Source organism: Salvelinus alpinus, chromosome 9 (assembly GCF_045679555.1).
Source record: "Salvelinus alpinus chromosome 9, SLU_Salpinus.1, whole genome shotgun sequence".
NCBI lineage: Eukaryota > Metazoa > Chordata > Actinopteri > Salmoniformes > Salmonidae > Salvelinus > Salvelinus alpinus.
The window spans coordinates 30,879,728-30,905,030 of record NC_092094.1 but is presented as its reverse complement, the minus strand read 5'-3'; the positions used below and the strand labels follow the sequence as shown (position 1 = coordinate 30,905,030).

At 41.2% G+C, this 25,303-nt stretch overlaps 1 protein-coding gene across 1 annotated transcript in view; it reads left to right on the top strand.

Annotated features, from left to right (window-relative positions):
• Window positions 1–2,351: 2,351 nt before the first annotated feature.
• b4galnt3b (beta-1,4-N-acetyl-galactosaminyl transferase 3b) overlaps window positions 2,352–25,303 on the top strand; it is a 38,091-nt gene continuing 15,139 nt past the window's right edge. Inside the window, exons 1-3 of the mRNA XM_071416712.1 lie at window positions 2,352–2,891; window positions 14,291–14,346; window positions 14,480–14,551. Coding sequence (XP_071272813.1) covers window positions 2,753–2,891; window positions 14,291–14,346; window positions 14,480–14,551 — 267 coding nt within the window. The 5' untranslated portion in view covers window positions 2,352–2,752. The remainder of the gene's footprint in view (window positions 2,892–14,290; window positions 14,347–14,479; window positions 14,552–25,303) is intronic.

Here is a 25,303-nt window from a genome sequence, read left to right as displayed (position 1 = left end):
GGTTTTGGAAGCATAGAGACCTTATCTTTCATATCAGCGAGAAATAATCTTCAAAAAACAAAAGCTTAAATTGATACACACCTTGTTAGGGTTAGTGTTCCCACACAGCCATATCTCCATATTACAGCACTTGTTTACGGAGAACTAGGGGTGAAAGTAAGCTGGTCCAGTGTGGTGTCCCAGCAAAATAAATAGTGGGGGTACCCTGTATTGGTAAAATGTGAGCCTATTACAATTAACACAAAATGCCAGAAAACTATAGGCTATTACAGCATTATTTAACAGCCACATAAAAAATTGATAATTGACTTGAAACCAGGTGGTGGCTCCAAATTGCATTGTGGTTAGACAAGAACACGTACATTTTGCCAAGGCTGAGACCGAGGTGCCTCAGACAACATTGAATGCATCAATTCAGGCTAGTAGTGGAGACAGTAGTGGAGAGGGTGGAGAGATTTAAGTTCCTCGGCGTACACATCACAGACAAACTGAAATGGTTCACCCACACAGACAGCGTGGTGAAGAAGGCGCAGCAGCGCCTCTTCAACCTCAGGAGGATGAAGAAATTCGGGTTGTCACCAAAAACACTCACAAACTTTTACAGATGCACAATCGAGAGCATCCTGTCGGGCTGTATCACCGCCTGGTACGGCAGCTGGTCCACCTATAACCGTAAGGCTCTCCAGGGGGTAGTGAGGTCCCGTGTGGCTCAGTTGGTAGAGCATGGCGCTTGCAACGCCAGGGTTGTGGGTTCATTCCCCACGGGGGGACCAGGATGAATATGTATGAACTTTCCAATTTGTAAGTCGCTCTGGAAAAGAGCGTCAGCTAAATGACTTAAATGTAAATGTCTGCACAACGCATCACCGGGTGCAAACTACCTGCCCTCCAGGACACCTACACCACCCGATGTCACAGGAAGGCCAAAAAGATCATCAAGGACAACAACCACCTGAGCCACTGCCTGTTCACCCCGCTATCATTCAGAAGGCGAGGTCAGTACAGGTGCATCAAAGCGGGGCCCGAGAGACTGAAAAACAGCTTCTATCTCAAGGCCATCAGACTGTTAAACAGCCATCACTAACATTGAGTGGCTGCTGCCAACATACTGACTCAACTCCAACCACTTTAATAATGGGAAATTGATGTAATAAATTTACCACTAGCAACTATATATTATTTAATGTTTACTTACCCTACATTACTCATCTCATATGTATATACTGTACGCTATACCATCTACTGCATCTTGCCATCTTGATGTAATTAAATGTATCACTAGCCACTTTAAACAATGCCACTTTATATAACGTTCTCATACCCTACATTACTCATCTTATATGTATATACTGTACTCTATACATCTACTGCATCTTGCCTATGCCGTTCGGCCATCACTCATTTATATATCTTTATGTACATATTCGTATTCATCCCTTTACACTTTTGTGTATAAGGTAGTTGTTGTGAAATTGTTAGGTTATATTACTTGTTAGATATTACTGCATGGTCGGAACTAGGACAAGCATTTCGCTACACTTGCATTAACACCTGCTAACCACGTGTATGTGACAAATACATTTGATTTGATTTTGTGTAGGCCTAATAACAATCGCAGAATATCATTACAATAAACGTAGGTGTTTGGATGAATGTGCGCGGGTTGCCTTAAGGAGCACCTTTTGAAAGACTGCTAGTTCAATCTTCTCGGCGTAACAGTTGGGATAAAGAGAAAAATGAGTACAGAGTACAACGCATCTCATCCCTGGATTAAGTACATTTTCCAAGCTCCCCATTGCCTTAATCTACACAGTCATGCTGTCAGACCCTAGTGCAGCTGTAAGCAAGTGGTCGGATCTGCTGGCTACACTTGAATACAACGCTTGCACTGGTCACTCACACCAGCATGCTGTTACATTAGCCAATTAGCATGTCATGTCAAGGTGACTTCCAGATGGTAACCAATACTACAAGTTATTTCTACCTCGCCCATCGAAATAAGCACTTTATTTTACAAGTTTTAACTAGCGCCATGCTATTGTTTCCAGCATAAATTAGCTAGCTGGGAATGGCTCAGGACAACTGACTAAACCTAATCCATTCGTCTCCACTCGACTCTCAGCTGCGCGACACACGTCATCAATTTGGGCACCAGGCGTGTCCGTATAGCCTCTCCCAGATTTCTACCTGATTTGACTTTTCGTAGCAGGTTAGAATAATTAGGTTAAGGTTAGGAAAATAGTTATGGTTACAAAATCTGCATCCATCTAGTCGTAACCTACTACCTGGGCCACTGGCTGCGATACGACGCGGGCGTGGCCACGTAACCCCACCCATAAATCTCTCTCTGAGCGGGTGCTTATGTGCTTGTTCTGTTTGTGTTTGCGCAGTGAAGCGAGGAGGTGACAGAAAACAGTGCGGGGTTGCTAGGATTTTTGTTTAGGTCGATATGTAGTTTAGTAGTAGTCAGCCAACCCAACAGCCAGTCTCGACTCGTTTAAACAGGGGTAAATTCAACATAGCGCTCGAGTCAAAGCAAACTCGAAGCCGGAGCCTGCCGGGTTATTTACGGGATGAAATAAGTCACCTCGCCACCATCGGGAGGTGGGAGTGTTGGGGTCGCCGGCGGTGTATCGCGAACGGGGTTGCGAGACTGACGGGCGGTCAGCCTGGTCCAACTTTGCCGAACGAACAAAGCCGCCAAATTCACTGACTGGGTCCCCGGGAGCAAGCAGCAGGGAGATCAATCAACATGGTCAAGTCTTTCTTCCCGCTGAAGAAACTGAGACGGAGTGGGAAACATCTGCTGTTCTTAGTTCTGCTGGTGCTGGGAGCTTTCGCTGTCTACCACGAGTTTGTTGCTACTAAGGCGTGGAGGAGCACCAAAAGCCGTGAGTAGGCTATCATGGATAGCTTTCCGAACTATTACTATGATGATCAACAAGTGTATGTGTGTGTGTGTGTGTGTGTGTGTGTGTGTATATACTGGTAGTTTTGTTCATTATCAACTGTATTGCCAAATGAGCTAACTTGATAGTTTTTCACCAAGTCTTGGGTATTTTATCAATGGTACATGCCATGGTGTTATTGAATGGTGGGCCTATTCTGCAAGGTGGAAAATAAATACTTACTCTTCACTGTAGCTGAGTCAACTTTTTCAAATCCTGTGTTGTAAGGACTTCGAACTTCATAACTAACTTTAGAAAGATGTAAGGTGTGGCTGATGGGCTGCTGACATGAGAGATTTAGAGGACTGTCCCATACTCTGCAGGTGATCACACACACACTGCCTACATAACGAGACAACTCATCTGGGAGTTCCCTTTTCCCTTAGTTCTGAATGCTGATAAGTGTAGTGCAGTAAGAGTCAACCATTCAACATAACTACAACAACATTGCACACACCATGATGAAGCCTGTTGAAGTGGTTGAAGCATCAATACTGGAAATATGACATGCAAACACAACCATACAAGTGTCCAGACACAGTATGTGGGTTGGGTCCTATGTGGGGCGTGTGTGTACATGTTGGTCTTTGTTGAGTGGCTTTTCTTTCCATTTGCCCTTGTACCTGCTATCACTAGTACACACACTTGTTTGTTGCAGTGGTAGCCTCATACCTGGGGCTAGAGGGGGCAGAGTTTTGGAACCCTGCTGTCAATACACACAAACACACACACACACCTGTAAAGATGGCCCTCCTAACCCCACCTCAAACACACTCCTTCCCGTTCAAGAGGCGTGTGTGCATTTGTAAAGGAGAGAAAATGAATAATACACCTTCTGGACACACACACAGTTGAAGTCGGAAGTTTACCTTAGCCAAATACATTTAAACTCAGTTCACAGCCCCTGACTTTTAATCCTAGTAAAAATGCCCTGTCTTAGGTCAGTTAGGATCACCACTTTATTTTAAGAATCTAAAATGTCAGAATAATAGCAGAGAGAATGATTTATTTCAGCTTTTATTTCTTTCATCACATTCCCAGTGGGTCAGAAGTTTACATGCACTCAATTAGTATCTGGTAGCATTTCCTATACATTGCTTAACTTGGGTCAAACGTTTCGGGTAGCCTTCCACAAGCTTCCCAGAATAAGTTGGGTGCATTTTGGCCCATTCCTCCTGACAGAGCTGGTGTAACGGAGTCAGGTTTGTAAGGCTTCCTTGCTCACACACATGCTTTTTTAGTTCTGCCCACAACATTTCTATAGGATTCAGGCCACGGCTTTGTGATGGCCACTCCAATACCTTGACTTTGTTGTCCTTAAGCCATTTTGCCACAACTTTGGAAGAATGCTTAGGTTCATTGTCCATTTGGAAGACCCATTTGCGACCAAGCTTTAACTTCCTGACTGATGTCTTGAGATTTTGCTTCAATATATCCACATAATTTCCCTCATGGTGCCATCTATTTTGTGAAGTGCACCAGTCCCTCCTGCAGCAAAGCACTCCCACAACATGATGCTGCCACCCCCGTACTTCACGGTTGGGATGGTTAACTTTGGCTTGCAAGCCTCCCCCTTTTTTTCCTCCAAACATAATGGTCATTATGACCAAACAGTTCTATTTTTGTTTCATCAGACCAGAGGACATTTCTTCAAAAACTATTATCTTTGTCCCCATGTGCAGTTGCAAACCATAGTCTGGCTTTTTTTATGGCAGTTTTGGAGCAGTGGTTTCTTCCTTGCTGAGCGGCCTTTCAGATTATGTTGATATAGGACTCGTTTTACTGTGGATATAGATACTTTTATACCTGTTTCCTCCAGCATCTTCACAAGGTCCTTTGCTGCTGTTCTGGGATTGGTGCGAAAAGTGCAAATCAAAGTAAGTTCATCTCTAGGAGACAGAACACATCTCCTTCCTGAGCGGTATGACGGCTGCGTGGTCCCATGGTGTTTATACTTGCGTACTATTGTTGGTACAAATGAACGTGGTACCTTCAGGCGTTTGGAAATTGCTCCTAAGGATGAACCAGACTTGTGGAGGTCTTGGCTGATTTCTTTTGATTTTCCCATGATGTCAAGCAACTAGGCACTGAGTTTGAAGGTAGGCCTTGAAATATATCCACAGATACACCTCCAATTGACTCAAATTATGTCTATTAGCCTATCAGAAGCTTCTAAAGCCATGACATCATTTTCTGGAATTTTCCAAGCTTTTTAAAGGCACAGTCAACTTGGTGTATGTAATCTTCTGACCCACTGGAATTGTGATACAGTGAAATAATCTGTCTGTAAACAATTGTTGGAAAAATTACTTGTCATGCACAAAATAGATGTCCTAACCGACTTGCCAAAACTATAGTTTGTTAACAAGAAATTTGTAGAGTGGTTGAAAAATGAGTTTTAATGACAACCTAAGTGTACGTAAACTTCTGACTTCAACTGTATCTTCATCACTAAGAGACAGGGATACGCCAAGCCTCATGAAGGAGCTGCCTTAGAAGGTACACAGTGCATTCCTAGCCTCCTCACAATGGGGAGTGAGGACATCACCCTCTGTGTGTGTGTGTGTGTGTGTATAGTGATGGGACAAATGTTGTGTATCGGATGTTGGTCTATGTGCCCATACACCTAGGGAGAGGAGAGCGAGAGATACATAAAAGGAGGGGGATAGAATCTCTTATATTTTGAGTTAAAAATGTGATTTTTCTATCCAACTAATACTCTAAAATTACCCTGTGTCCACTCTACACCTACCCATTTACATTACATTTACATTTAAGTCATTTAGCAGACGCTCTTATCCAGAGCGACTTACAAATTGGAAAGTTCATACATATTCATCCTGGTCCCCCCGTGGGGAATGAACCCACAACCCTGGCTTTGCAAGCGCCATGCTCTACCAACTGAGCCACACGGGACCCCATTCATAGACACTAGCTGCTTTAGCGCCTATTGATGATAGTATCATCTGACCGGGGAGTTTTGTGAAGAGCCCTGATGCTTTCTCTATACATTAACATGCATCGTCTACGTTACTTTTGTTTCTAAAAAAAATACAGCATCTTTTCATATCAGCAATAAATTAAGGTTAAATTACTGTACACCTTTTATGGCTGTGTGGGAACACTAACACTATATCTCCATGTTACATCTCTTGTTTACGGAAGACAGACAGCCACCTGTGCTATTTAGCTATATAACGTGCTCCGTACACCTGTGTGTAAGCCATAACTGGGGAGGAAGTGTAGTTAATCCACTTGAGGCACACAGCTTGTGGATCAGTGCAACACTTCTACAGTAATTGTCTTTTTTATTTGATTGATTCTTTCTCGCTGATATAAAAGATAAGGGGCGTATCTGCAAATGTTTCGAAAACCGGTTTGAACAATGATTATAGACTTTTCTAAATGTTAAAACACAGCGTGGGAATTGTAGTTCACATGGAGCCAAATGTGGGCGACTAACTGCTGAAAACCCTACATATGGAGTAGGGTTTTCGAGAGCTATTCTCCACCCTGGTGATAATGACAGACTTCCAGAGCACCAGTACTTAAAGTTCTCTCAACCTCCGCTACACCCACATGTTAACCCCATAGCATTGCCTATAAATACACACAGGGTAGCCTCATTTTGTGTGTTTTTATTTTTTTGGGGCGTGCCTGGTTTGTGTTTCTGAGTCCAGAAGGCTGGTGTTCATTCCCAGACCTGATTCCTAGGCTTGAGCTCACTGGGCTAACATGGTCTTGACTCAAGCAGACAACCCTTATTGGAACATGCGCAGTAGAGGGTTGTATTTGGAAGAGAGGAGTGTGTGCTTACCATTTACACTCATACCTGTATAAGGGTTGATAGAGTCCAAATCTGCATTTAAGTGCCTATATTGGAACATAATGGCTGTACAGTAACATGCTATACATTACCTCAAAGCTCTGCACTTCACAGCATTGTTAGAGTTTTGACTGACCGCCATTCTGAACTTGAGCTTGTCGCGCAACAATAAGTTGGTTCAACTTTTGCAAATTTGTTGTCTAAGTGAGGGAAATGCTGTACATTTAACATGACTCGATGTACACTCAAACAAAATATAGAGCTTTGACATGTAAAGTGTTGGTCCCATGTTTCACACACACACCTACATCCTGATATTACCAGGTTCTGACTACTAGATGGTGCTGTTCCTGCTATTAAGTAAATAATAAATGTTTCCTTACCTTGTCCATCAACTGCTTACAGGGTATGACAGCCACCCATGCTTTGGTTTTGTTTACCTGGCCACTGTTTCAGATGGTACATTTTTAGCATTTGTGGCACAAATCCAATGCAAGTCAGTGGTACCTAATATTAGCACTTTCACGCTTCATATCCAAATCATCTATAAATAACGTCATTGAGTTGTACACTTACATAAAAAAAATAAAACATTTTTATACTTCAGGATGACTTGAACATGAAGCGTGAAAATGCTGATATTGGTACCATTAACTTGCATTGGATTTGTGCCACAAAGTCAGCATTTGAAACCAGGGGTTGGATCCAGTTCAGGGAACCGAAAACTGTAAAAATGGCTACATTTTTCAAGGAACGGAATCCCAACCTGGAATGAAAGTGATCTATACTGTTCTGGAACATAACTGTTATTTTGAAATCACGGGAACTGCTTAATACCGTTATTTTACATACAGGGTATTTTTTTTCTTTTCAATCACACACAAAAATGCAACATAACCTATTCAAGGTCCTCACTCTGTCAATCAATCTTTTTCCAATCTCTTTCTGCTAGCTGAAAATCTTTGTGTAAACTACCTGCCCCTCCCCCTCTGATGCATAGGCTACTGTAGCCTACTGATGTTACAAGCGTGATTCAGAAATTGGGGAGAGATTTTTAATTACAGAAGAAAGGATTAACCTTTTCAATGCTATTTAAGTATGAAATAGTTTGAACGTTTCACATTGGATTCATTACCTACATAAATGCAAGATGTTTTTCTATTTTAATCTGGTGCTGCTCTGCATACACCAGCTTGTCCAACGTTAAGCCAACTCTAAGTAGTTCAAAGACATTCAAAGTTCCTTAACCTCTACTTCATCACCCTCCGGGATCCTCATCAAAAAAGCTGACTAGCATAGCCTAGCCTAACGGGACAGGGATATCATATAATATAATTTTCATGAAATCACAAGTCCAATACAGCAAATGAAAGATAAACATCTTGTGAATCCAGCCATCATTTCCGATTTTTTAAAAATGTTTTACAGCGAAAACACTATATTTCTATTAGCTAACCACAATAGCCAAACACACAACCGCATATTTTCACCATGTTTCCACCGAATAGGTAGCTCTCACAAAACAGACAAAATAGAGATAAAATTAGTCACTAACCAAGAAACAACTTCATCAGATGACAGTCTTATAACATGTTATACAATACATTTATGTTCGAAAATGTGCATATTTGAGGTATAAATCATAGTTTTACATTGCTGCCACCATCAAAAATAGCACCAAAGCAGCCAGAATAATTACAGAGAGCAACGTGAAATACATAAATACTCATCAAACATTTTTGAAAAATACATGGTGTACAGCAAATGAAAGATAAACATCTTGTGAATCCAGCCAATATTTCTGATTAAAAAAAAAAAATTTAAATGTGTTTTACAGGGAAAACACAATATAGATTTATATTAGCTTACCACAATAGCCAAACACACAAAGCCAAACACCGCAAAGGTAGCTTTTGCAAAAACCAGCAATAGATATAAAATTAATCACTAACCTTTGGACAACTTCATCAGATGACAGTCTTATAACATCAAGTTATACAATACATTTATGTTTTGTTCAAAAATGTGCATATTTAGAGCTGCAAATCGTGGTTATACATTGTGAATACGTAGCAACATTTCCCCAGAATGTCCGGAGATATTTTGGACACTCACCTAATCTGACCAAAGAACTCATCATAAACTTTACATAAAAATACTTGTTGTATTGCAAATGAAAGATACACTGGTTCTTAATGCAACCGCCGTGTTAGATTTTTTAAAATAACTTTACCACAACATACAGCTTGGGTTATTGTGAGACAGCGCTCACCAACACGGCGGAGAATAGGAATCAACATATTCCACAGAAATACGAAATAACATCATAAATGTTGTCTTACTTTTGCTGAGCTTCCATCAGAATGTTGTACAAGGAGTCCTATTTCCAGAATAAATCGTTGTTTGGTTTTAGAATGTCCATTTCTTCTGTCGAATTAACAACCTTGGCTAGCATTGTGGTGCGAACATTCCCATCCTCTCTTGGCGCAAAGAACGGAAAATTCCAAAAGTCCCATTAAACGTTGAATAAACTGATAAAACTCGGTTGAAAAAACCTACTTCATGATGTTTTTCTCATATGTATCAAATAAAATCAGAGCCGGAGATATTCGCCGTGTATACCGAACGCTTTTCAGAAGACAATGTCGAGCTCCCCCGCGCGCCGTCGAAGACAAAAAAAATACCGGACCTGTCACTCCAAAAGCTCTTATTCGGCCTCAGATCAAGCTAGACACCCCATTCCACCTTCTACTGCCTGTTGACATCTAGTGGAAGGCGTATGAAGTGCATACAGATCCATAAATAAAAGCCAGTTGAATAGGCAGGCCCTGACACAGAGCCTCGTTTTCAGATTTTTCACTTCCTAGATGGAAGTTTGCTGCCAAATGAGTTCTGTTTTACTCACAGATATAATTTAAGCAGTTTTAGAAACTTGAGTGTTTTCTATCCAATAGTAATAATAATATGCATATTGTATGATCTAGAACAGAGTACGAGGCTGTTTCATTTGGGCACGATTATTTCCAAAGTGAAAACAGCGCCCCCTATTGACAATAATTAATAGAAGCCACTCCCCCGTAGGTATATTTCTGTCGGCCGAATTCAGATAATGCATGTCATCACAACATGCCCAGAGCTTCAAGCCAGCCGTCCTCCTCCATTTTCGCTTTCTCCCCACCTGCAAAATTTCAGTTGCATTTTGCGCCCTACACTTGTCTGTCCAATGCATGTAAACAATAGCTTGTAAGCTGCTCTATCCTCACTGATTGGTGAAGTAATTTGAAGTCGAGCTAAATGTTAACGTTTGATTTCAGAGGTTTAAAAAGGAACGATATACACTGAGTGTGCAAAACATTACATGCACTTTCAATGACAGGCTGACCAGGTGATTTCAGTTGAAGGCTATGATCCCTTACTGATGTCACTTGTTAAATCCACTTCGATCAGTGTAGATGAAGGCGAGGAGACGGGTTAAAGAAGGATTTTTAAGCCATGAGACAATTGAGAAATGGATTGTGTATGTATGCAATTCAGAGGGTAAGACAAAATATTTAGGTGCCTTTGAACGTGCTGTGATAGTAGGTGCCAGGCGCACCAGTTTGAGCATGTTAAGAGCTGCAACGCTGCTGGGTATTTTATGCTCAACAGTTTCCCATGTGTATCAAGAGTGGTCCACCACCCAAAGGACATCTAGCCAACATGATACAACTGTGGGAAGCATTGTAGTTAACATGGGCCAGCATCCTTGTGGAATGCTTTCGACACCTAGTAGAGTCCATTTTCTGACAAATTGAGGCTGTTCTGAGGGCAAAAGGGGGTGTGCAACTAAATCTTAGGAAGGTATCCTTAATGTTTTGTTCACTCAGTGTAAAAAGTTATTTTTTGGGGGTTAGATCTGGGTCAGAACCCCTGTTTGAAACAGTGTCCAACAAAACCAAATCATGGGTTGCTGTCATACCTTGTCCATAGACTGCTTACAGGCTGATGAAACCAATAATGTAATTTTGTTGACTATCCCGAGTGGCGCAGCTAAGGCACTACATCTCAGTGAAATAGGCGTCACTACAGTCCCTGGGTCAAATCCAGGCTGTATCACATCCGGCCGTGATTGGGTCCCATATGGTGGCGCACAATTGGCCCAGCGTAGTCTGTGTTTGGCCGGGATAGGCCGTCAATGTAAATAATAATACATTTTTTAATTGCACAAAGGCGGAGGTAGCGGTCCTGCTGCTGGGTTGTTGCCCTCCTACGGCCTCCTCCACGTCTCCTGATGTACTGGCCTGTCTCCTGGTAGCGCCTCCATGCTCTGGACACTACGCTGACAGACACAGCAAACCTTCTTGCCACAGCTCGCATTGATGTGCCATCCTGGATGAGCTGCACTACCTGAGCCACTTGTGTGGGTTGTAGACTCCGTCTCATGCTACCACTAGAGTGAAAGCACCGCCAGCATTCAAAAGTGACCAAAACATCAGCCAGGAAGCATAGGAACTGAGAAGTGGTCTGTGGTCACCACCTGCAGAATCACTCCTTTATTGGGGGTGTCTTGCTAATTGCCTATAATTTCCACCTTTTGTCTAATCCATTTGCATAACAGCATGTGAAATTTGTCAATCAGTGTTGCTTCCTAAGTGGACAGTTTGATTTCACAGAAGTGTGATTGACTTGGAGTTACATTGTGTTGTTTAAGTGTTCCCTTTATTTTTTTGAGCAGTGTATAATCGTGTAACTGACGATTATGGATGAAGACAGTCATGAAAATAAAGTAACCGTAAAATATCTACTGTATGTATAAATATATATTTTTAGCTTTATGAACTTCATTTTAAAATTGACTAACTTAACCCAAGAGCAGTAAAGGTAAGCCTGGTTCACATCTAACAGCTGATAAAAGGAGCGATGAGAGGAGAAAAAAAATAGTATTAAAAATAATAATAATTTTACGTTGTAATAAACTGCTGACTGAAGGGCTGCAGCGGCGTTGACATGAATTTGAGCCTATTTCCGTGGTAACATTGACTCTTTACAAAGTGATGGAACTTTGCTGGTCCTTGTTTGCTACAAAACCTTGCTAAAACAAGTATCATGAAATGCATGCACCCAATCAGACTTGTTGGAGTGCTGATGACATCGCCCACTGTATGTATGCGCTTTCAGTAGCCTGATTTGCTTCCAGACTGAGGAGAAATCCACACACAAAGCATCCCTGACCACCCCCTGAAGTGGTCACCCAGAACAGACACAATTACACCAGAAATTAACTTTTGTGCGCCTAGACCTGTCTTTTCAATGCAGTCTTCGTATTCTGATAGCAGAAGTCGCATGTAAGTGTCTAGTCAAATCAAATTGTATTTGTCACATGCACATGGTTAGCAGATGTTAATGCGAGTGTAGCGAAATGCTTGTGCTTCTAGTTCCGACAATGCAGTAGTAACCAACGAGTAATCTAACCTAACAATTCCACAACTACTACCTTATACACACAAGTGTAAAGGGATAAAGAATATGTACATAAAGATGTATGCATGAGTGATGGTACAGAACGGCATAGGCAAGATGCAGTAGATGGTATAGTGTACAGTCTATACATATGAGATGAGTAATGTAGGGTATGTAAACATAAGTGGCATAGTTTAAAGTGGCTAGTGATACATGTATTACATAAAGATGGTCTAGACACGACCACAGACAGTCGGGAGTGGAAGAGAGGAGAAAGTGTGCAACAAAAAAATATGTAAATCCTTTTTATGATTAAGTGACCTTAAAATACATGACCATCAAAGCCCTGGTGTGTGTGTTGGGGGGGTTCAGATTCATGTGCATGTGTAATTTCCTTTTTTATGACCAGCTGATTGTGTGATAACAGATGATTTAACCATAGCCCCTCTAGTAATTTAATAGGATCTCTGTTATAATCCCTAACAGTTCCATAATGGGGCAGTAGGTAGCCTAGGGGTTAGAGCGTTGGGCCCGTAACTGAAAGGTTGCTGGTTTGATTACGCGAACCGACAAGGTGAAAAATATGTCTGTGCACTTGAGCAAGGCACTTGCCCCTGTGGCAAATTAGGGTTGCTGTACTAAATGATAGCTGTCTGGGAGAAATCCAAACCAGTCTGGAATGAATGACAGTTGAGGCAGGTGATGTGTTTCCTGCTTTTAATTATGCAGGAAAATAGAAAGCATGTGATGTATCAGAAATTGTGTAATGGAATTATAGTCAACCTAAAATATTGTCATATAATTATAATAGTTTTACGGGTTTTGTACCAATTTTCTGTATAAATAGGCTCAACTATATGTAAACAGACCATAAATGTCTCAAATGTTGTTTTCTAGGAAGCTGTGAATGCTATTATGATATAATATCAGTACTTGTTGCATTTACAACTAGTCTAAATCCTATCAACTGATTTCAGCCAGTTTGAATGGAATGTTGGCGTATTGGCAGTTAATTTGAAAAAATGTATGGAATCATTCCTCTGAAACTGCCTAGCTAACACATGTACAGTGCATTCGGAAAGTATTCTGACCCTTTGACTTTTTCCACATTTTTGTAACTTTTTGGATTTAATCTTGGTCTGATGAAACCAAGATTGAACTCTTTGGCCTGAATGACAAGCGTCACGTCTGGAGGAAACCCTGCACCATCCCTACGGTGAAGCATGGTGGTGGCAGCATCATGCTGTGGGAATGTTTTTCAGCAGCAGAGACTGGGAGATTAGTCAGGATCGAGGCAAAGATGAACGGCGCAAAGTACAGAGGGATCCTTGATGAAGTCCTGAACACTCTGGAGCAGGTTCTCCGACTGGGGCAACGGTTCATCTTCCAACAGGACAATAACCCTAAGCACACAGCCAAGACAACTCAGGAGTGAATTCAGAACAAGTCTCTGAATGTCCCAATCGAAAATCTCTGGAGAGACCTGAAAATAGCAGTGCAGCGACACTCCCCATCCAACCTGACAGTGCTTGAAAGGATCTGCAGAGAAGAATGGGAGAAACACTCCAAATACAGGTGTGCCAAGCTTGTAGCGTCATACCCAAGAAGACTCGAGGCTGTAATCGCTGCCGGAGGTGCTTCAACAAAGTACTGAGTAAAGGGTCTGAATACTTATGTAAATATATATTTCCGTTTTTGATTCTTAATGCATTCGCTAAAATTTCGAAAAGTTTTTGCTTTGTGTTGAGGTACTGTGTGAAGATAACAAAAAAAAAATATATATTTTAGAATAAGGCTGTAACGTAACAATGTGGAACAAGTCAAGGTCTGAATGCACTAAACAGTGTAGATCAATTCTTCAGTCATTGTTTTAAACAATCTTATCACAGCACTTGCAAACCATAGTTGACCAACTCCCTGAACAACATGACTGACCATTTGACCATCATAAGAATATTCATGTCCATTCTCGTATTCTAATTCTTAATTCTATGGGTTAAACATTTAACTAGACCCTAGAATTGTGTGTGTGTGTCCCTCGTCTTTCTAAAATCTATTCCCTCCTCTCTCTGTGCAGGTTTCAGTCTTGCCAGTGAGGATAGCCTCGGGAGAATTCCTACCCAAGAGAGATTGGTAAGGATGGGGGGAGAGAGGGATAGTATGAAGAGGTTACGAGAGTGGGGGAGACAGGTGTGTATGGGAAAGAATTTGTCACATACCAGTTATCACAAAATATAATTAGTTGCCTCATCTGTGTGTTTTCCAGTTTGGAGGTGATGCGAGTGAGGATTCAGAAGCCTGGCGTTCCAGCTACACCCCACAGCCCTGGAGGCCAGAGGTACGCTTTCTTATTCACCTCACAGGAATCATTCACAACCTGCCTAGGCTTGCTCACTCCTCCCCTTGTGTAAGTGTGTGTATTTAGGCCCTAGTGTATAGTAGTAATCAGTGTTTGAGCAGAATCTAAGTAGTAGTCATGTTTCTATTATATCATGGTGTGCTAAGTTGGTAGAATCTTATATAAAAGGATTCACCACTTTAATGTAATGGCAAAATGTAGATTTACGCCTAAATAGACATACCCTAAAGTAACTGCTATTCATGTGTAATACATTGATTCTGACATGCCAAAACTTGGTATATTTGGAAAGAAGACATCTGAGGAAGTCTTCAGAATACACAAAATAGCTGTTTTTATTATATTTTTTTACATTTTATTTAGAAAGTAATCTTTCATTGACAAGCTATACGTGAATTATTGATGCCCAGAGCTGGAAACGCATCAGATGGCTTCCACAACATGTGAACAATTTCAGCAAAAAAATGGTATTGATAGACCTAACAACTAGAAATGGGCAGATGTTTTCGTAACTGGTGTCAGGTGTGGTCACGGGACATTTCCAAGTGTCACTAAACTTCTCCAAAGTGGCATATGTCTGTAAATTTGATAATCCAGTGCTATTACATATTTGCAATCGCTTAATGCTATTGTTGTCAGTCTCAAACACAATTTATACCACATCAAGCTCACTCAAACATTGGTGGTGTTATGGTTGTATCCAGGGTACGTTCAAGTGTCCTTTCAACCTCTCAAGTGTCCGAATGTGGTAATTCCACTGTTTTAGCAAACTGGATGTGCCTAAAAGTTATTGTTCACTTTAAAAACTGGCTACAACACCAACCTCTCTCAAACATTGTGGTGGTGTCGGGACATACAGGGGATATTCAGTATTTTTAAAGTAATTTTTAATAAAACCTCTCCAAAGTGCCTGAACGTTTAGCCTAGGCATAGCCAATGTATTGGTCCCACATACAAAAACAATATATATACACTACCATTTAAAAGTTTAGGGTCACTTAGAAAACTCCTTCTTTTTGAAAGAAAAGTCCAGTAAAATAACATCAAATTGATCAGAAATACAGTGTAGACATTGTAAATGACTATTGTAGCTGGAAATGGCTGATAATTTTATTTTAATTAAATAAATGGAATTTCTACATAGGTGTACAGAGGCCCATTCAGCCATCATCACTCCTGTGTTCCAATGGCACGTTGTGTTAGCTAATCCAAGTTTATCATTTAAAAAGGCTAATTGATCATTAGAGAACCCTTTTGCAATTATGTTAGCACAGCTGAAAACTGTTTTGATTTAAAGAAGCAATAAAACTGGCCTTCTTTAGACTAGTTGAGCATCTGGAGCATCAGCATTTGTGTGTTCGATTACAGGCTCAAAATGGCCAGACACAAAGACCTTTCTTCTGAAACTCGTCAGTCTATTCTTGTTCTGAGAAATGAAGGCTATTCCATGCGAGAAATTTCCAAGAAACTGAAGATCTCATACAACACTGTGTACTACTCCCTTCACAGAACAGCTCAAACTGGCTCTAACCAGAATGGAAAGAGTGAGAGGCCCCGGTACACAACTGAGCAAGAGGACAAGTACATTAGAGTGTCTAGTTTGAGAAACAGACGCTTCACAAGTCCCCAACTGGCAGCTTCATTAAGTAGTACCCACAAAACACCAGTCTCCACGTCAACAGTAGCAACAGGTAGCCAAGTGGTTAGAGCGTTGGACTAGCAACTGAAAGGTTGCAAGATCGAATCCCCGAGCTGACAAGGTAAAAATCTGCCGTTCTGCCCCTGAACAAGGCGGTTAACCCACTGTTCCAAGGCCGTCATTGAAAATAAGAATTTGTAATTAACTTCTTATGGCTGGGGGCAGTATTGAGTAGCTTGAATGAATAAGGTGCCCAGAGTAAACTGCCTGCTACTCAGTCCCAGAAGCTAAGATATGCATATTATTAGTAGATTTGGATAGAAAACACTCTGAAGTTTCTAAAACTGTTTGAATGATGTCTGTGAGTATAACAGAACTCATATGGCAGACAAAATCCTGAGAAGGAATCCAACCAGGAAGTGGGAAATCTGAGGTTTAAGGTTTGCCTATCCAATTAGTGGGATATTGGTCATATTGCACTTCCTAAGGCTTCCACTAGATGTCAACAGTCTTTAGAACCTTGCTTGATGCTTCTACTGTGAAGAATGAGGGAAGGAGAGCTCTTTGAGTCAGGTGTCTGGCATGAGCTGAACATGAGCTTTCCATTGCATTTCTGAAGACAAAGGAATTCTCCGGTTGAAACATTATTGAAGATTTATGTTAAAAACATCCTAAAGATTGATTCTATACATCGTTTGACATGTTTCTACGAACTGTAATGGAGTTGTTTGACTTTGTCTGACCTGCGCGTCATGCATTTGGATTACTGGACTGAACGCGTGAACAAAAATAAGGTATTTGGACATAAATTATGGACTATATCGAACAAAACAAACAATTATTGTGGAACTGAGATTCCTGAGAGTGCATTCTGATGAAGATCATCAAAGGTAAGTGAATATTTATAATGCTATTTCTGACATCTGTTGACTCCAACATGGCGGATATCTTTATGGCTCATTTGGGCTCTGAGCGCTGTCGTGTCTTTGGCTATGCCGGATTAATTGCTATGACATACTATTCTATAAAATAATTTCTCCGTAATTAATATTACCTGATTGAACTAATCATGTAAATGTAATTAACTAGAGGGACACCACAAAATAATATTTATAGAGCTGTTATCTTCCGAATAAACTCTTAAAGATTTAGTAATATTTTACATCAATAGCAGTCAACATTAATCGTCATCTTATTCAGTCTCATCTGAAAGTTGTAAATCCTTGGTTATCTGCAAGAATCCTGGCTAACAAGTTGAATCAGCAATACAAAATTGGGTTTATTTATTTACTAAATACCTAACGAATCACACATACACAATTAAATCATAACTTGATTACAAATTGCCGTCATAAAGGAAAACGTCCCTAGCGGGCGGAATAGATATGACAGCTTGTTACACAAAGGAAAGGGGCTGGGTTTTAGTGAAAGAGCGGGAGACTGGAACAGAGCCGAAGCTGTGCTATAGTAAATACAGTATCCTATGCATTCTAAATTACCGCCCATTTGGAAAAGGAAAATGCAATAAATATTTACTCTGAGCTGCGCTTCAGTAGGTTGGTGGTAGATGGAAGACCGTGTTGCCAAACCGAGTCCTCTGTCCTTTGAAGAATGTCTCTGGTGGTCACTGGATACGTTGTAGTAACGTCGTTGTGTAGTAGACGGGATACTCTGACTGTCCTTCCTAACCTGCGTTTGTAGCTGCTGTCGCCAACAACGTCTAGGAGGTATCACTTCTATAGTGAATACGAGTTCAAAGTTCATACCATTCACAACCAAAGTTCATGCTGATGTTGGCTTCGTCCTGTAGTTATTATCTGAACCATTCTGACATGGGATCGTCACCCTCATATCCTCGGAACAAAAAGTTATATTTTTGTCAATGGCTTTATATAGTGGAGGGAGAGGGGTGTGTCTGAAAAGTTTGTAACCCATGTCTCTTCACAGGGGCGGGCCACTGGTTGAGCAGAGGCCCAAACTTATGAAAACCCAAATCTCTCATTTGGAAGCTAAAATTACATTTCATCTCTTCACAAATAATTTCATATTCAAACATTTGAATTAAACAACAATTCCATGTGAATCCGATACCTCTGTTTAGACTTTCCACAGTAGAGTTTGTCATTCTATCATTGAGAATGTCTCATGACAACCGAACTGACATAATATACCTTAAGTACCACCGCATATGTTCAGTTGGTCGGATTACCAGAATATAGTTAATTTCCCCCCCAACTTCTGATGTTCCCAGAATCTCTGTTAACCAAAAGGGTTTTCTTATGTCACATCAGTATAGTAGGGAGAGGGGAAAAAGGGGGAAAGAGGTATTTATGACTGTCATAAACCTACCCCCAGGCCAACGTCATGACAGCGCTGTACTCAGATTATAGCATGGTGTGCTTTTTCCGTAAAGTTTTTTTGAAATCTGACACAGCGGTTGCATTATGGAGAAGTTTATCTAAAGTTCCATGTTTTAATACTTGTATCTTTTTATCAATGTTTATTATGAGTATTTCTGTAAATTGATGTGGCTCTCTGCAAAATCACCGGATGTTTTGGAGGCAAAACATTACTGACCATAACGCGCCAATGTAAACTAAGATTTTTGGATATAAATATGAACTTTATCGAACAATACATACATGTATTGTGTAACATGAAGTCCTATGAGTCATCTAATGAAGATCATCAAAGGTTAGTGATTAATTTTATTTCTATTTCTGCTTTTTGTGACTCTCTTTGGCTGGAAAAATGGCAGGGTTTTTCTGTGACTAGGTGCAGACCTAACATAATCGTTTGGTGTCTTTTTGAAATCGGACACTGTGGTGGGATTAACAACAAGTTTATCTTTAAAATGGTGTAAAATACTTGTATGTCTGAGGAATTTTAATTATGAGATTTCTGTTTTGAATTTGGCGCCCTGCACTTTCACTGGCTGTCAAGTCGATCACGTTAACTTCTTACGGCTGAGATCCCGTTAACTGACTTGCCTAGTTAAATAAAGGTCAAATAAAAAACGGTGAAGAAGCAACTCCGGGATGCTGGCGTTCTAGGCAGAGTTGCAAATACAAAGCCATGTCTGACTGGCCAATAAAAATAAAAGATTAAGATGGGCAAAAGAACAGACACTGGACAGAGGAACTCTGCCTAGAAGAATACACACAATAGGCTGACTGGGGAGGTGATTTCACACAGTCACAGTCCCGCGATAAGAGCTACAGCGCTAATATTCCCGTGAACTCTTCACAGTTGTGTTCTGTGGGTGTCACCGAGTAGACTGATACCCATTTCATTGCTTCAGATTTCAACCTTGTTTAACACGATCTAGTCTAAATATGGCATGATTCCACCAAGTGTAACCTTCTGCATCACTTTTACTTGTATTTTGAAGGCAAACTGCATATTACACTTGTGCCTAATCCTTATTGTGACTAGCCTCACAACACATAACCCGGTCCGGTCGAGCATCACTAGCCAGATGAAGCTAGCTGGCTGCTTATAACGTTATCTTTAGGCAACGGGGTTAATAAGTAGCTGGCTAGCTATTTATTTTCATGAACAGGAGTTCAATTTCAATAGGCGAACAACAAGTTGCTACCTAGCTAATACTTACTCACAAGGATTCCTACATCATTGCTAAGAATAATGAAAAGGACTGCAGTTTCTACTGGTCATTGTTTTCAGGCTGGTGGTATTGGTGCTAGCTAGGTACCAAGCTAAAGCTAGCTAGCTACCCCAGAAGTTGCGGTCAAACTAATAATGCTTTATTACCAATGCGGTCTTGTAAACACATCGTTCGTGCCTGGTGTTTGCAGACTTTTTGTACAGCTTTGACAGTGCTACTGTATCTTTTTTGACATGCAAGACTCAAACGGTGTTCCATAGTATGTATGTATGTATGTCGTGAAGCTAATAGCAGTGACACTATTACTAGGGAGACATCTGAACAATAGCGCGCTTGGTAACGTTAGTGTGTACCGGTGCTCGACCAGTTGCGAAAGCCAACATCCTCCACGACAGAACCGTTGATTGTCAAGGGCATTGAATCCATTATCTTGCCGTTCATGGATTTCACCTTTGCGCGGTCTCGCTGTTGACTGCTCGATCCACACAGCAGGCATTGTGGGTTAGGAATGCTATGTTGCACGTGAAGCGTACCATTTAACGTGGTGTCATTACGTCATGTACCTACTTTATATAGGTATGCATGTCAGCTTTTACATAGTTTTTTCACATCGGCATTAACAAGACATCGGGCCGATACCGATGTTGGCATTTTTAGCTAATATCGGCCGATTCCGAAATGTTCACCGACTATTTAAAAAAAAAAAAAAAATATATATATATATATATATATATATATAAATTGTGCATCCCTACTTTGAAGCAGTCCCTCTGCCAGGAAACAAAAAGCGAACTGGGATTCCCCCCCCCCCATGTTATTTGCAATGCTTGCAGTTATTCCTTTTGTCTTTTTGGCATGAGTGTTGGATGGTGGCGCTCACCTTGAGTTGGGGGGTCTTGTGATGGTTGCTTTGTGCCCCCAATTCAGCTATTTCCAACACCAGCTGCTCTGGAAGGCCAACTGGGAGAGCGGGGTTTGACCTTTTTGTTTTGGCCATCTGCTTTTGGAGAATTAAATCCTATACTGTGTTAATGTCCACAACGTGGTAAAAAAAAGTCTTATACCATTTCCTGGTCTTTTGGAGGACCTGGTAGGAGCCTATCAGATAGGTCGACACCCCCATGCTGGCATTGTAGTCCTTCACAGGAATGGGGTTTATTTCTTCCTTTTTCACCCTCCTTGAGACATGGTTGTTATTGAATGCCTTATGCTGTGTGGTGAGCATGGTTACTTCCCTAGTACCCTTCCATTTCACAAAAAGCACCTTGTTAGTCCTGATCCAACGTATGGTCCCCCTCTCAGCTGTCTTTGTCATGTTACCTTGGTCTTGGGGAAATCGATGCTGTTAGGACGAATGGTAACACAAGCCTTTATTTTCTTTTTCAAGAGGTCTATGAAAAGTGGATGTAGAACTATCAGATGTGGTGATTGACATAGCAGTGGGGGGTGAAGACCTTGACCTGCAGGGGACGCTTGCTGGGGAGGCGTGGCACTCAAACCTCATCAAAATCCTCTGCATCCTTCTCTCTGTGTTTAATAAATAAAAGGATATTTTGTTGTAAGACACACGTAATTACAGTTGACTAAATTTACAAAATGACATTGTAAAGTTACAAACACCAAGCCTAACCTTTCTGTACATTTTTATTCACTCAAATATATGAATACACATTAGCTAGCCCATGTCAGTGAAATAAATGACAGTGATATGTTTTCCTTTTATAAGGACTGAATGCTAAGTTATGTCCTAGCAACCTCGGTAGCCTTAACAGATCAATTAGCACTGGGGTGTGAAGTGAGAACTGTCAAAGACTTTTAGCCCAACAATGGCAGGAGAGTTTCACAGCCTCCCCCACCCAAATGCAGAGGCCTTTTGAAGCCTCCATCTGTGCAGAGATCATTACAATACAGTACCCCCTGGATTCATCTCTATTTTGAACTGCTATGCAGCCAGGACACTTCAATTGTAAATTACCCCAATAAGACACAATAGTGTTGCTTTGATCACATCAGAAAATATCCTCCTCGCAATCTCCAATACAACAGCCACAATTTTATTTGGACGTCGTAAAGAACCATTTGCCGACGCTGAAGAGATGGCTTACAACCTCCTTTTCAAAATGAGACTTGCTAGCTAGTGTTATGGGAATTCAATAATTCCTTTATGTGCTCATTTATTAAATCACTCTGTCTGTTTCTAAGAATGTGTAAGATTCTTATTAGCATAAAATAGACAGGGACCAGTCTTATTAAAATTAGATAATAGTATTTATTCTCGTGAGCGCGTTCCCATTTAATCACAAACAACAGTTTATATACAAAATATGACGTCATTGGTTACAAAATAAAGCTCCTCCTCTTGACCAAGACAAAACCGGTTCAAAAGTTCATTCCAACTCACCAGCGCACACACATGACACACAATATCACTAGATTAACTCCAGAAGGTTCAACATAATTTATTACCACTTTAGCAGACAGCTCAAGATAATGGAAGACCTATGGAGTTACTCGCTGCCTTATCTAAACATCCCAGGGCTAAGTTGAGTCGGTTCAACCATAGTTTAACGATCCTTTTTGCTTACTTTATAACCCACAGCACATACCTCCAACTAAGTTGGAATGGTGTTTATTATGTTTTAATTACTCCTTGTTCATGCTACATAATCCCTTCCTTATGAATTAATATTATTAATCAGATATAATAATACAGGGTAGAGTTCAATTAGTTATAGTTTTATCTAAATGTAGACATTGTTTAGTCATTGTTCATAAAATTCCTAACAGCTAGCTGGGATTTTCTACAAAGAATCTGCCCCCTGAAAAAAGCTTCTCCCAAGGGGGTGTGACACCTACTCTCTGCCTGCTGCACTCCTACTTGGACTCCACCTGGCGATCTGTTCACTGTCTGTCCTGGACTGTCTCCCCCTGTCTGGTACAGGTACCCCCGCCACACTCCCCCTTCTCTCCCAAGCTTTTGCTCGCCTCCAGCACACACACACTGTTGGGGCGAGTGACTCTGAACTTACAATGGCTAGACCCAAGTTGTTTTCTTTCTTGTGCTTTATGCTATTTACCTCATGACTCCTGCATGCTTTGACTATGAACTTGCCTGTTTACCCAACCGTGGGACACGGACTCTTGGCCGCCCGTCCTATTCTAACCACCTCCTGTCGGCTTTGTATTCATGTTACCTGATGAACTTGCTGTACAATATGATCTTGTTGCCGTCTTATGCAAATTCAAATGTCATAAATCAACACTGCAGAGCGCTCCCTGTCCTCTGCCGTGCCCTGATTGTATTACTGCTGATGATATCTGAAAATGTGCCTGTACACCCTGGCCCATCTACTGTTGCTAGCCCCAATTCTGACTTGTGCTCTGATATCTGCTTCAAAGCATGGGTTTTCTGCATGTTAACACTAGAAGCCTATTGCCTAAAATATATCAATTGAAGGTTTGGGTTCACAGCTCCGATCCAGATGTGTTGGTCATTACTGAGACGTGGTTAAGGAAGAGTGTTTTGAATACTGATGTTAACCTTTCTGGATATAACCTTTTTCGGCAAGATAGATCTTCCAAAGGTGGGGGAGTGGCGATCTTTGCCAAGGAACATATTCAGTGCTCGGTTGTCTCCACGAAGTCTGTCCCCAAACAATTAGATTATCTGGTTTTAAGCATTAAACTTTCAAATAGCTCTTTGTTGACTGTTGCTGGGTGTTTATCGCCCACCATCAGCACCGGCCTGTACCCTAAATGCCCTAAGTTCTCTCCTGGCCCCTTACACTAAGTCTGAAATTGTCCAGCTAGGTGACCTAAACTGGGACATGCTGAAACCACCTGACCAAGTCCTAAAGCAAGGGGACTCCCTAAATCTTTCTGAGATTATTACCAATCCCACAAGTTATGACTCCAAACACCCAGAAAAGGCTACTCTCCTTGATGTTATCCTCACAAATAATCCTGATAGGCATCTTTTTCTTTCTTCTGTAATGACCTTCGTAATCACTGTTTTACAGCCTGTGTTCGTAATGGCTGCTCAGTGAAACAACCTCTCCTGATTTGTCAGACGCTTGCTAAAAAAACTTTAATGAGCAAGCCTTCCTTCATGACCTGGCCTCTGTAAATTGGTATAGAATCTGCTTGATCCCCTCTGTCGAAGACTCTTGGACCTTTTTTGATATTTTCAGTGGTATTGTTAACAAACACACCTCCATAATGAGAATTAAAAACCTGTTCAGTCCCTGGTATGACCATGATCTGGCAGTTACTCCACCTCAAGAATTCCATTTGGCGAAAGGCTCGGCACATTCATACTCAGGCTGACTGGTTCTCGTTCAGGCTAATGTGAAGTAAGTGCACTCAGGCTATTCGGAAGGCCAAAGTTAGTTACTTTAAGGAGCAGTTCTCTCTCTGTGGGTCCAACCCAAAGAAGTTCTGGAAAACGGTTAAAGACCTGGAGAATAAACCCTCCTCCTCACAGCTGCCCATGTCCCTTTATGTTGATGATGTGGTTGTTACTAACAAGGAGCAGATGGATGAGCTCTTTAATCACCACTTCATTAAGTCAGGATTCCCATTTGACTCAGCCATGCCTCCTTGCCCGTCCAAAATTTCCTAATTTCCCACCCCTTCTAATGCGACTAGCTCGGCTGCGCCTCCCCCCGCCTGCTTTGCTACAAACTTTCTCCCTGCAGACAGTCACTGAGTCTGAGGTGCTAAAGGAGCCCCTTAAACTTGACCCCTTTTCTCTTTTAAGGTTTGGTGATGATAGGGGCCGCAACCTGTCTCTCCTCTCTGAGGAGGTTCCCATTGCTTGGAAGTCAGCCACAGTGTGTCCTTTATTTAAAGGGGGAGATCAAACAGATCCTAACTGTTATAGGCCAATTTCTATTTTGCCTTGTTTATCAAAAGTGTTGGAAAAACTTGTCAATAATCAACTGACTGGCTTTCTTGAGTTCTATAGTTTTCTCTCAGGTATGCAATCTGGTTTCTGCTCAGGTTATGGATGTGCCACTGCAACCTTAAAGGTCCTCAATGTCACCATTGCCCTTGATTTTAAGCAATGTTGCGCTGTTATTTTCATTGACTTGGCCAAAGCTTTTGATACTTCTGACCATTCTGTTCTTGTGGGAGTATTGGTGTCTCTGAGTGGTCTTTGGCCTGGTTTTCAAACTAGCTTCCTCAATGAGTGCAGTGTATAAAATCAGAACATCTGCTGTCTCAACCACTGCCTGTAACCCAAGGCTCCATCCATTGGCGCTTCTCAATTTACACCAACAACATAGCTCAGGCAGTAGGAAGCTCATTCATCCATTTTATATGCAGATGATAGTCTTATACTCACCTGGCCCCTCCCCGGATTGTGTTAAACGCTCTACAACAAAAGCTTTCTTAGTATCCAACAAGCTTTCTCTGCCCTTAACCTGGTTCTGAACACCTCCAAAACAAAGGTCATGTGGTTTGG